This window comes from Pongo pygmaeus, chromosome 1 (genome assembly GCF_028885625.2).
Source record: "Pongo pygmaeus isolate AG05252 chromosome 1, NHGRI_mPonPyg2-v2.0_pri, whole genome shotgun sequence".
NCBI classification, from domain to species: Eukaryota; Metazoa; Chordata; class Mammalia; order Primates; family Hominidae; genus Pongo; species Pongo pygmaeus.
Genome location: NC_072373.2, coordinates 225,313,832 through 225,326,802, shown reverse-complemented (window position 1 = coordinate 225,326,802; position 12,971 = coordinate 225,313,832). Strand labels below are relative to the sequence as shown.

Below are 12,971 nucleotides of genomic sequence, written 5' to 3'. Positions count from 1 at the left end.
GACCTCACAGACAAGAGGCCAGCAAAAGAAGTGGGATTCAAAACAGAACATAAAACATGATCCCACCGAAGTCCAAAAAAGGGCAAAACTGATCTACGGTGGCAGAATTCAGAAGGGTGGTTCTCTTGGGGGAGGTGAAGGACTGTGGTGAGGGAGGCCTCTGCATCCTGTTCCAGAGCCCCTTCCGGGCTGGGAGGTGGTTATGCAGATGTGTTCACTTGGTAAAATTTATACCTTTTATAAAAATTAGCTCAAAATGGATCACAGACCTAAATGTAAACCACAAAACTATACAACTCCTAGGAGATGACACAGAACAAAATCTAGGTGACCTCAGAGATGGCTTTTCAGATACAACCCATGCATAATCCATGAGAGAAATAACTAATGAGCTGGACTTCATTAAAATGAAAAACTTCACTCTGCCAAACATACTGGTAAGAGAATAAAAAGACAAGCCATTGATAGGGAAAAAACTTTTGCAAAATACGTATCTGATAAAGGACTTGCATCCAAAATATAAAAAGACATCTGTTCAGGTATCTGAGCAGAAATCTCATGGAAGAAGATACACAGATGGCAAACAAGCACATGAGAAGGTGCTCCACATCATATGTCACTAGAGAACTGCAAATTACAACGACAAGACACCACTGCACTGCCTGCTAGAGCAGCTAAAATCCAAACCACTGACACCACCAAATGCTGGTGAGGATATGGAGCAACCAGAATCCTCATTCACTGCTGGTGGGAATGCAAAATGCCCAGCCACTCTGGAAGACTGTATGGTGATTCCTAACAAAACTAAACATACTCTTACCACATGATCCAGCAACCACACTCCTTGGTATTTACCAGTGAGTTGAAAAATTATGTACACACAAAACCCTGTACACAAATGTTTCTAACAGCTTTATTCAAAATTGCCAAAAACTGTAAACAACCAAGATGCCCTTCAAGAGGTGAATGGAAAAATAGGCTGTGGCACATACATGCAATGAAGTATCGTTCAGCAATCCAATACATGAGTGAGCGAGACACAAAAAGCCACGGAGGAACTAAATGCACAGTGCTGGGGGGAAGAAACCAGTTTTGAAAAGCTACATACTATATAATTCCAGCTGTATGACGTTCTGGAAGAGGCAACATGGAAACAGTCAAAAGAACAGTAGTGCCAGGGGAGGAGAGGAGGGCTGAATAGGTGGAGCGCAGGGGAGGTGTAGGGCGATGAAGCTATTCTGTATGATCCATCATGGTGGATCCATGATGTCATGTATTTGTCAAAAATCACAGACTGTATAATGCAGAATGAACTTTAGTGTAAACTATGAGTTTAGTTCATAATAATTTTTAATACTGGTTCATCAATTGTAACAAATGTGTCACACCAGCAGGCATGGTGGCTCACACCTGTCATCTCAGCACTTTGGGAGGCTGAGGCAGGAGGATCACTTGAGCCAAGGAGTTCAACACCAGCCTGGGCAACATGGCAAAACCCCATCTCTACAAAAACTACAAAAAAATATTAGTTGGGCATGGCGGTGCATGCCTGTGGTCCCAGCTATGTGGGGGCTAAGGTGGGAGGATTGTTTGAGCCCAGGAGGTCAAGGCTGCAGTGAGCTGTGATCGTGCCACTGCACTCCAGCCTGGGTGACAGAGTAAGATCCTGTCTCAAAAAAAACCCCAAAAAAACAAAAAAGAATGTGTCACATCAATGCAAAATGTTAATAATAGGGGAAACTGTTGGGGTTGGGGGAGGTCCTATGGGAACTCTCTGTACCAGCTACTCAATTTTTCTGTAAACCTAAAACTGATCTAAAAAAATAAAATTATTAATTTTTAAAAATAATAGAACCATGCACTGGCACTCTGTGTCTTTACCGTACGCATGTTATAGTTCAACAACAACAAAAAATATCTTTTAAGTGAGGCTTATGAGAGGCTCAGTCCTGAACTGATGCAACTCCCAAGGCCCTAGGGAACCGTGCCTGTCCAGAGAGAACCCTCCCGCAAGCTGTGACTGCTGAAGGAAGCCCAGACCTACCCAGGCAGAGATTCAGCTACGTAAGAAATTGAAATCAGTCGGGTGGGGTTTCTTTGGACTTCAACTTAAGAATTTTGGACTGTGAATTTTAATTCATAATGACAAGAAAAATTTGATTTTGGAGTTTCATTTCTTTGGACTTCAACTTGCAAGGAAATTTAATTTGGGGACTTTAATTCCTCTCTGGGAAATGCATCATGGAAAGGGGTTTATATTCAAGTCAGGAGCATCTCTAAGTGGTTGGCCTTTTTTATTGAATGATCTCAACGCTATCGTTTAACTTCACTGCAGAGCCTCTGATGAGCTGTGCTGGATAAAATGACTGGATGGAATTTGGAATGAGAAACAGTAGGGAATAAGTGTTCAACAGTGGGTACAGAGGAGCCTTGAGACAAACGCATTAATCTGATCCATTTTACAGCCTTCTGGGGACATCAGTTGGACTGTCTACCAAAGGCCTCAGGAGGACTGAAAAAGGAAAGGTAGTTGGCTTAGTTGAAGTGATTCAGGAAGGTTGGAACCGCCCTGGTGGTGACCAGCCCCCTCCCCCAAAGACAAAGGCCACACCCCTGGTTGGCCATAAACGTAATGATGAAGGTCAGTGAGTTGAGAAAACCAAACCCTGGAAATGCTGTAGGAGCACGTCCTTCCCTGGCCTCACACCTCCATGCAAAGGAGCCTCCTGTGGCCTCTGAGCCCAGCCCCCACGCCTCTCAGGGCGAGAGCAGCTCAACTGACTGGGGATGGGGAATAGACTAACTAACTAGGCTGCTCACTCCTCCTCCCCACTCTCGTCTTTTCAGATCTGCCCACAGGAGAGAATGCAACAGTCCGAGATGTGCTTCCAGGCATGCAGAGAGGCGAGGGCTCACCCCAGGTGCAAAGCCTGCTGCTGTCTGGCCAACCTCCACCTGCATCAAAGGCCATCCACATCAGGGGCTGGCGCCAGTGGGCACAGCTAGCTCTCAGACCAACCAAGTCCTACACCCTCTTTATCATGAATAAATGCACGATAAAGAAAGTGATACTTTCATCTCCGCCATCTGCCTCTCTTGACTGACGGTGCCCATGGACAGGAAACAAGAAGCATGCCCTGTTGTACCTGGTGACCCTGGTGCCCAACTGTTTGGCTGACCCGTTCTATTGTTTTGTCTTCTAAGCATTTACACTCATCAAATTTTTTTCCTTCTACTTTTACTGGGTTTGTTCTGTCTTTCTCCCCCAAACTTCTTAAGTTGAACAATCAAAACAATATCTTAAAGGGTACCTTTCTTCTTCACCAACATAGGCATTTAAAACTGTAAATTCCCCTGTAATTACAATTTTACTTGCATCTCCTAAGTTTTGATATGCAATATTATTTTGTCATTCAGTTTTAAATAATCAGGCATTTCTATTTTGAGGTCTTCATTGACTCATGGAATAATTAGAAGCACATTTTAAAATTTAAAAAAAAAAGCAGTTCAGAGTGGTTGCAGGGGAGGGAGTGACTGACTTCTGATCTTGTGGCATTATGGCCAGAGAAAGTTATAAAATTAGATTTGATACCGATTCTCTCAGTATAGGGTGATGCCTGCTTGGTGAGCTAAAAAATATATATGAACGATGATCAGTTTTTCTAAGTTTCAAAGTATGCTTTAAAATAATGCATATTCTCTAAATGAGATGTACAGGTTTTCTCAGATCACCTTTTTAAACTGTATTTTATAATATCCTTATTAACTTGTTTCTGTTTGATCTACTGAGAAGTATGTCTAGAACTCCCATGATTGTGGAGTTTTGCCAATTTCTCCTTGTAAGTCCATCAAGTTCTCCTCTCTATCTTGAGGCTACGTATGTTAGAAGTTCGCGGATTCGGAACTGTTTCTTTTTCTAGTGAATTACTTTCTTGGTTATTAACAGCCTCCTCGATCCCTAGCGCTGCATTTGCTTTGTGTCTCTGTTGTCAGGTGCCATTTTAGGCTACTTCATTTGAGGTCAATATTTTAACATCACTTTTTCCACCTGCCACTTTCTACCTCAAGAGGTGGCAGTGTTTCAGACCCCAGCTGGGTCCCTTAGGAGCTGAGTCTCTGACCAAGATGGGGAAACTGACCATCAATAAAAATATCAACATGTCAGGTGTGTTTCTATTCAATGTAGCTTCAATTTATTCGTTTACAATGATACCCGAAGAAAAAAAAAGTCATTGGTCCCCATCCTTGAAGGATGCCAGGGAATCATGTAATTACTTCAGAAATTGGCAAATAAAGGGAAGAATCAAGTATTATCCAGCCTTTCCTATACAAACCGCACCTTAAGGTAAGCAAAAAGTTGATACCAGGAAGTTTCTGGTTTTGAAGCATCTCAGCTAACAAACAAGGGAGGTGTTCTAGAAGCAGAACGTTACCACTGCACAAATGACACAGCGGTGGGCATAATGGCTGCTGACACAACATAAAAAGAAGTAAGCAGACGCCAAAGGTACAGCAGAGGTGAAGGAGGTGGCACAAACATCACCTGCTAAAAAGAATTCTTGCCAAAAACAAAAACAAGTATCTAATCATGCATCTAGATCTAACTCCCAATTTATAGCTAAAGAGGGGACAGAATAACATTTTTATGTTACCACCAGGATACAAAAACAGAATCCAGACTGTGGGGTGGATGCTCTACAGTACAACGTGGCTTCTTCAACAAATACATAAAAAAGAAACAACAGAGACAGGTACGATGGCGGCAACTGCAGACAGAGACTGAAGAGTCACACTGCTCCATGACCAGTACGGACCTTATTTCTGGACAAACTTAAAAAAATGTTATAAGGTTACTAGCAAAATTTTAACATTGGCTAGATATCTGATGATATTAGGAGTTATTATTTTAGGTAGGATATACCAATTAAGTTTATGTTTTTCAAATAAGAATTCCTAATTTTTTAGATATACATAAGGAAATATTCATACATGAAATTATATATGTCTGGGATTTGCTTCAAAATAACCCTGGCTTGGGGGAGGACGCTGGGTTGGGAGGCAGCTGAGAGCTGCTGGGGCTAAGGGTTTGCTGCACTGGTTCACAGTATTATTCTAATGTTGTGTATGTTTTAAACTTTTCATAGTACCACTTATTTAATAACACCGACAATTTGCACACACAACTCAGTACAGAATGTCTCACCTTTGCCACGCACACGAGTACTCACCAGCATCAAAGGTGCCATCTCTGCTCACAGGCATGAGGATGTGGGTCAGGGCGCCAGAGCTGGGCTGGCCAGCCTCATCCAGCTGGACCAGCTGCAGTCGTGGCGTCGTTGCGGGTGGGAAGCGGTAGAACTGGAAGGTGAAATACACAGTCTTTGGCCATGATGTTCCTCGGCAGTCCTGGGCCACTCTGAATCCAACGACAGCTCTGGGTTAATTGAGTATCCATGGCACAGAACCTGAGGGGTCTGATGTGCGTTTGAATAGGGGATGGTCCAGGCACCTTAGTCGCTGGGGCAACAGTAAAGAGGCTGCCACGGTCACCAATGCAACCGCTTTGCTGTGCTCTCAGCAAGCCGGCCAGACAGCAGCATTCTCAAGTGTAAGGACACTCCCAGCTAGAGAAGCTGCCTTTGGAGCTACACTAAGATCTAAGACCTGAACAACCCACCATCCACATTTTAATGAAGGACCACAAAAGATGGGGTAAAGCAGCTTTCACAGCATTTAGCATGCTGTGGATGGGTCCTAGACAAGATAAGATAAAAACAGATGGCACTCCCGAATCTACTAAGACCTGAGCATAAACAGTTCTGCCAGGTCAGAACCTCAGCAAAGTTTCTCTTCAACACAGGAAATGTGAAAGCCAGATGAGTAACAGAATATTCAAGGATTTACCTGCTAAAGGCAAGAAACTGTAGCACTATCTCGTTGCTTTGTAGACAATCTGATTCCTCCTTCTGAGGGTTAAACGTCACGGGGTCTGCAGGGTTGACGGCCTCGGCTGGCTGTTTATTGGCATCCAGAATCTCAGGAAAGCCGGAGGACTGCAGGAGCACCATGGAGGCTCTTGAGGGCTGCCCTGCAGAGCTGAGACACAGAGACTCCTCAGGTAGCCTCCTGGGAAAGAGGGGACCCATTGATGCACCTCCCTGTGGAAACCCTGGTGTTCACAAGGTCCAATAGTCTGATGGCATAGCACGTGCCTGGTTCCATCCCACCCAGACCCACACCTCACCTCCTGGTCTGGGTTCCCACAACAATAGGGGCATGCAAAGGCGTGAACGGCAGCTCCTGTAACTGTTCGGCAATGGACGTTTCCAGGACCAGGGAGGTCTGGCTCAGGTCGGCTTCCAGGTGGGAGATACCGCCCTCCAACGGGAACTCCTGCTGAACAAAACGAGGGCTTTCAAGTGAGGCCACCAAGGACCCCAACCCATAACAACCAACGGTGCTCAGATCTAAGGGGATTCATTGATTAATTGCCTCTGGAGGGTTGCCAGCTCTAGCAAATAAAAATACAGAAGGTTCAATTACACTTGAATTTCAGGTAAACAACAAATAATTTTAGTGTAAGTATGGTCCCTGAGACATTTGGGATATACTTACACTAAAAAATTATTTGTTGTTTACCTGAAGTTCAAATTTAACTGGGCATCCTATATTTCATGTGGCAATCCAATTTGTGAGTTGAGAAGCAGTGAGGAAGGAATCCTAATTTTTATGAGCAAGTCAGGAAACCGTGGGAGATATCTGATGCCTAAGATAGTAAATTCATACCAAAACATGTTTATAGAACAGAAAGATGAAGCTTCCTCAATACTCCGATAAAACCGGGGCACCGAGCCCCTGGCTGGTGTGTTTGGACAGTCTCTTGTCCCCACAGCCCCTGAACCTTCTTGTCATTCACTCGTATTCCACCTCCACTCCTCTCCAAGGCCGAAGCAGGCCTCTCAGCGAGGAGCTGGCTTGGGAGTTGGGATTGTGCTCTTTCAAGCTTCATTCCCAAGCTTTCTGTTTCAGTCCAGAGGAAACCAGGTCACCCTCACATCATGTCTCAGGCGCCAATAATAAAAAGCTAGGCAAGCTCTTCACAAACACACGAGCCCCAGAGATGCTTTAGACAAGACAGCAGAGACTCATGGTGCTAGGAGTGTTTTCAAACAAGGAATTAAAAGAAACTATTTTTCCTCAACATAATTCCAGTTAAGACCAGAGATGCAGTTTGCAGGTGAACCAGCCGACTTTGGAAACCAAACTCCATAGGAATTCCCCAAGGCCAGTGGCAACGTGGGCCAATCTTAGCCAGGAGCGCACCCTGAAGCCAGGACGGCAGGCTCCACTCACCTCCTTTAGCTGCTGATAGCAAGGAGGGTCCTGGGGTGCTGGGTGCCTGTCTCAGCCTCTGTCTATAGATCCAGCCACACCTTCTTCTACTTTCACGTAGAGACCTAGGGGTAGCTTAACTTTGTTTTCATGGGTAGATGACAATCTGAATCAAGCGCTGTGGTATGAAGAACTCATGGGCCACATTCTTCTTTGGTCTCCAAGACAGAATGGTGGCAACTGTCTGAGGCCCCCACCCACACCCCAGGGAACCCGCCAAGGTCTCTGCCACCTAACTAAGGACAGGCACAGAGCAAACACCCAAAGTGAGGAGTTGTGGAGCCATTCCTTGGTGGAAGGCGAGGCAGACGGTGGACGGCACTTACTGCCTGGGCCGGGGAGGCCTGAGAGACATGGGGTAGCTGCTGTGAAGTAGGCCTGGCCAAGCAGTGCTGAGTCAGGGACCGCGGGGAGGCCGCCAGCTGGGAAATTGACAACTGGAAGGAAAGAGAGCACAGGTGAGGGGCTCAGAAGCTTGCCAGTCCATCCACAAAGCTCCCAACATGCACTGGCCACACCAGGGAACGAGGTAGCCCTGGATCCAGCCACGGAAGGGAGTGATGCCTGCAGCCTCCTGGCCAGGGCAGCTCTGGAACCTGGGACCGCTTCTCAAGTTCCTTTATTTAATGACGGAGAGGTGATTCCATGATCTCCCCGAGATCATAGTATCTGAATAAGAATATTATTAACAAGGAAAACAAGCAAGAAAGGAGAAAGCATCTCAAGCTACAGGGGCGGCCTGGCCTCTGCGTCTCTGTCCCTTGCCAGCACTGGACTGAGCACCTCCAAGGCCTTGCCAGTTCTAGCCGCCTGCGTTCCTATCAAACAAACCTCCCTGTTAAGGCAGTGACCACCTTGATGGCCAGCGCAGGCTCTCGAGACAGCTGTGGATGGAGTGCCCGTGCCAACGTGGCATTACTGTGATGGAGTGACCGCACCAGTGTGGCATTACTGTGTAGCCTCGGGCAAGTCAGCTAACCTCTTTTTGCCTCAGTCTCCTCACCTGTAAAATGGGGATAATAATAGTACCTAAACTGCAGGACTGTTAGGAGAATGAAATGACAATCCTGGCTAGGGTTTGGCATAGTAGCTGGCACGCAGTGAGCCATCTATAAATACTGCAGATATCTGGAAATGTGTGTGGCTTAAAACACTGATGCAGAGGGCTGGGGGGCCCATGCACTACTGAAGACATGGATCTCAAACCCAGACTCTAACTCCAGTACACATAGCCAGCACCTGAGACATTCACTGTCAGCAATGATGGCTGGCCCACACCGGGTGCTGGCAGAGAGGCCCCAATGTATGAAGAGGCACTGAGAAATGAATGGCGGTCAGGGTGCATGAAGCATCCCCAGGGGACCCTGGCAGCATCTTCAGGGAGCAGAGGAGATCTCTGGGGCCTTCCCAGCTTCCCTCAGACCCCGTAAGGTATCGTGACCACTCGGGGTCACGTGGAAACTGCTCCAGGGAAAATGCCAGGTTGGGCCAGCAGGGAAGCCTGGGAGGCCGTCCACAGACTTGTGCCTTTAGGTGAATCCAGTATTCTTCACTCCTGATCCAGTTTCCCACTGCAGATGACACACTAAAGCTGCTTCCTGGAGACAGCCGTGGATACTGAATTAGTCAACTTTTCTAGAAAGTCAATTTCCAGGGTGATGCTGGCAGACAAAGTCATCAGCAGGAACAAGCCACATCTGACCTCACTGCAAATCACACAGCTAAGGCCAGCCTGGAGCCACAGGTGAGTGCCATGGGTGTCTCAGGACTCCAGAACGGCAGCCAAGCAGGAGCTCAGCTCAGACCGCTGGCAGGCAACGGCCCAGCGGGAAGGAGCCTCTCCTCCCACCCAGGAAGTTCCAGCGCCATGGGGATCTGTGCGGTCGGACATGCAACTGCCAGCAGCTTGTGGTTCTCAGCAGTGCCACCGTCTCCACCAGCATTGGCTGCTTGGCCGACAGGGCCAGGGGACACCAATAGCTGCCTGGCATCGCTCCTGGTGGAGTTAGTCTGGGAGAGCAAAGAGGGTGAGGACCACACCTCGATGTCTCTCAGAAAAAGCAAAGGCCGTCCAGTCCTGAAAGAGTTGCCACCATGAGATGTAACTGCCAGGGAGACGTGGAGATGCCCCATACGGCAACATAGGGGTTACAAGCAGCAGCCCCACTAAAAGCCCGCACTGGGAGTCAGGACATCAGGGACAGGCTGCACAGACAGGGCAGGAGGGGACAGCCCCGCCGCCGCCAGCAGGCCCTCCCCAGCCACGCAGAAGCACGCAGGGAGCCACTGTGCTTAAGAGGGGACAGAGGGTTTTCTTGCAAGTAATTGACTCTGGAATTCTGAAGGAGGCCGTGGGGGGCCTGGACTTACCCCTGGTCCCACAGGTGAGTTCTGCGGGGCAGCAAGACCTCGAGGTGCTGGCGCTGGCGGGCCTGGGAGGAAGCACAGTGGGGCAGGAGAGGGAATGTGTCAGCCTGTGTGGTGGGCAGTGGGCCCCTGAACCCCCCGCAGTCAGGTCTCCACAGGCCTCACTACCTTGTCTGTAACAGGGGCGGCCGCTGGCTACTGCTCAGGGACAACAGCAGCAAGGGTGCCACCCAAAAGCACCACTGTCTATCCAGAGCCTTGGCATGTACCCGCAGCCAGGAGAGGGGGTACAGCTGGCCTCGTCCTCATGGTGTGCATCCCTTGTTCTTCCTGGGCCAGCAGGTCTCACAGCTTGGGGTGCTTGGAGCTCCCTAATGCGCTTCTCCTCACTTGTCATCTTTGCAACTTCCCTGCCTGGAAGAGCTGGGGTCTGAGGTTGCCCCAGTCTTGCAGCTCCCTGACTCAGGCTGTTTTGTTAACCAAGAAGCTCCTGAGCAGACACTGCCAACCTGGCTCGCGGCCTCACGAACACCCACTAAGCACAAGCTGTCCACCAGGTCCTGCTGAGGATTCTCCATGAGGGCCCGGTAACACTGGGAGGCCCACCTGGGGAAGGCAAGGCCAGCCCTTCATGTGGTCCCCCGGAGCCAGGGACTGAGAACAGCCTTGGCCCTTTATAAGGCCACAGCTGCCTCCCAAGCATCCAGGGGCTGCCTACAGAACCAGCAGCCTCCTCCCAGGGCCACCTGTACCTGCCCAGCCCCGCCTCAGCCCAGCTGGCATTTGTGCTGCTTCTGCAACCCCTCCCCAGGCCACATGGACACCTCATGGCCCAGCAGCCCCAGGGCTCTCAGCCCCTGCACCTCAGCAGGAAGAAGCCCCAGCATCGCTGGAGTCTCTGAAACCCACCAGGCTCCTGCCACAGCGGCACTGGAGCGTCCACAGCCACTCGTCTCTTAACGGTCATTTCACATACACTGCCATCTGCCTTTGCCCGCCATGACACCACCAAGCCAGACCCCAAGCCCATCCTGACGGGGCCACCTCTGCCCACTCAGAGGCCAGGGTGGGAGCCCCGCACACTGAGTCATCTGCCTGGCTTCCCTGAGGCCCACAGCCCAGTCTCCAGCCCATGTCCTGTCCCCGCCTGGCTCATGACAGCCTCCTTCACAGTGACAGGACTCTCCACTGCAGCAGACACCACCATTCCCCATCGGACTTCCAGGATAACCCAGACCTCTGGAGAAATCAGGCTTCCCCCACAGCCCTGTCCCACCTCCCGTCACCCCCATGTGGCCCACATCTTGGGCCCAGCAGCTCGCCTTCCCTCCCTCTCCTATGGCCTCTGATGCCATGAAGGTTGTGGGCGAACAAATGTCCTATATGTCCTGGAATCCTGAATTCCTACGGCACAGAGCACAGGCCGGCACTTACGGCACCTACGGACCAAGCACACAGCACAGAGGCCTGTAACGTCAAACGCTGGGCACTCTGGATAGAGACTGCTCAGCCACTTCCTGTTCTGCTCTGAATCCCAACAAAAGAAAAACAACAAGGAAAATGCTGTCGACCAAGAAGAAACCAAATCCAGAAAGCGCCGCCCTAACACCAGAGCTGCACGACCATCGGAGCCAATCCCCGCCGTGCCTCTCCCAGCAGCTTTCAGAACCCATCCAAGGAGATGCTTCCCCAGCTGCAGGATCTGGTGGAAACCCTGCTAAGGGCCCCGGAAGGCCACAAGTCCCACCTGGTCACTGCCAGCATCTTCACACTGCCTCTGCACTCGCCTGGAGGGGGACCTGCAAGAGGATGCAACCCACACACATTTCACAGGCAAGAGAGAGAGGCACGCCCTCAAGCCCACGGCTCTCAGCATTGTGGGTGCATTGAATGGCCAAAGTTGTACAGTGAACAAATAATGCTCAAACATGCTCACGGGGACAATATTTCCTAGGGTTCCTCCTTCCTCCACCCCCAGGGAGATCATTCTATACATAAGGCAGAGAACAGAAAAGAGCATTGTTACCCAGAGTAATAATACCACTAAAATCACAGTCCAAAACAGAGGAAGGAGCTCTCCAGCCAAGCCCATGACCACCAGGCACGAAGCTCCCCACAAAGGAAACACGCTGGGCTTCCCTTCTTCATCACGCACGCGGGCCAGGAGATGAACAGGGATAGGGCTGGGGCAGGAGGCAGCCTCCCCACCAGCAACTCTCTCTCACTTCCAGCGTCACCTCACCATACAGATTAAAAGTACTGACTACCAGCTGAACATGGTAGCTCATGCCTATAATCCCAGCACTTTGGGAGGCGAAGGCAGGAGGACTGTTTGAGTCCAGAAGTTCGAGATTAGCCTGGGCAACATGGCAAAATCTCATCTATACAAAAAAAAAAAAAGCCTGGTGTGGTGGCATGCACCTGTGGTCCCAGCTACATGGGAGGCAGAGGTGGGAGGATCGCTTGGGCCTGGAAGGTGGAAGCCGCAGTGAGCCGTGACTACGCCATTGCACTCCAGCCTGGGCAACAGAGTGAGATCTTCTCTCAAGAAAATAAGAAGTACTGACTACACGAGGGGGTTCCAGCACCGCCGGGCTGCGGTGTCCATGTCCTGACCTAGGGTTTCACTGAGCAGCTATCTGTCCCCTCAAGCCACATAACTTTTCAATATACATGCGCGTTGCCAATTAAAAAGTGAAAATAGAAGCAAGGGGAAAGGAAGGACGTGTTTTCACCACCTTTACTTTCCCACGTCCATGGATTCATTTTCCAACAAACATTTTATCAGATGCCTGCACTACGACAGGACCACAGAAAGAAATGAAGATAAGGAAACAGCTCAGTGGAGGACAGGGCTGTGGTCTTCACTGAGATGTCTTCCTAGGCTGAAGGGAGCAGGGGCCTCTCGATATCAGGACACATGCGTGGAGGCCAGCGTGTCCTTTCTGGAAATGTGAACGGGGTCGTGAATGGGGTCCCCACAGCACCAGTCCCCTGTGGCCCGACTGCCCCAGCAGGAGCCAGGTGGACCCCCCCACCCTGAAACGCACCTGTCCTCCTGGGCCTGGCTGTGCTCCCAGCCTGCCACTGAGCAAACGGGGGCAGCAGAGGGCTGGATGAGGGGTCCTAACAGAGGAAAATGCTCATTTCACTGAGCAACTGCCCAGCTGAGCAAAGCTGCCTGTGTTTAACTATGGGGTCAGCAATTCCAC

General features: G+C 49.7%; 1 protein-coding gene across 21 annotated transcripts in view; it reads right to left on the bottom strand.

Annotated features, from left to right (window-relative positions):
• NPHP4 (nephrocystin 4) overlaps positions 1–12,971 on the bottom strand; it is a 126,707-nt gene that overhangs the window by 31,251 nt on the left and 82,485 nt on the right. For 13 of the 21 annotated variants that reach the window (XR_010125337.1, XM_063659931.1, XM_063659966.1 and 10 more), the window contains 5 exons: positions 9,763–9,824; positions 7,719–7,829; positions 6,245–6,396; positions 5,905–6,126; positions 5,229–5,416 (listed from right to left, as the gene is read on the bottom strand). Coding sequence is in view for 20 of the 21 variants with exons in the window: in XM_063659931.1 (XP_063516001.1) it covers positions 5,229–5,416; positions 5,905–6,126; positions 6,245–6,396; positions 7,719–7,829; positions 9,763–9,824 (735 nt within the window). In the remaining variant the exon portion in view is untranslated. The remainder of the gene's footprint in view (positions 1–5,228; positions 5,417–5,904; positions 6,127–6,244; positions 6,397–7,718; positions 7,830–9,762; positions 9,825–12,971) is intronic. The other 8 variants (XM_063659946.1, XM_063659953.1, XM_063659990.1 and 5 more) reach the window with 4 other exon arrangements.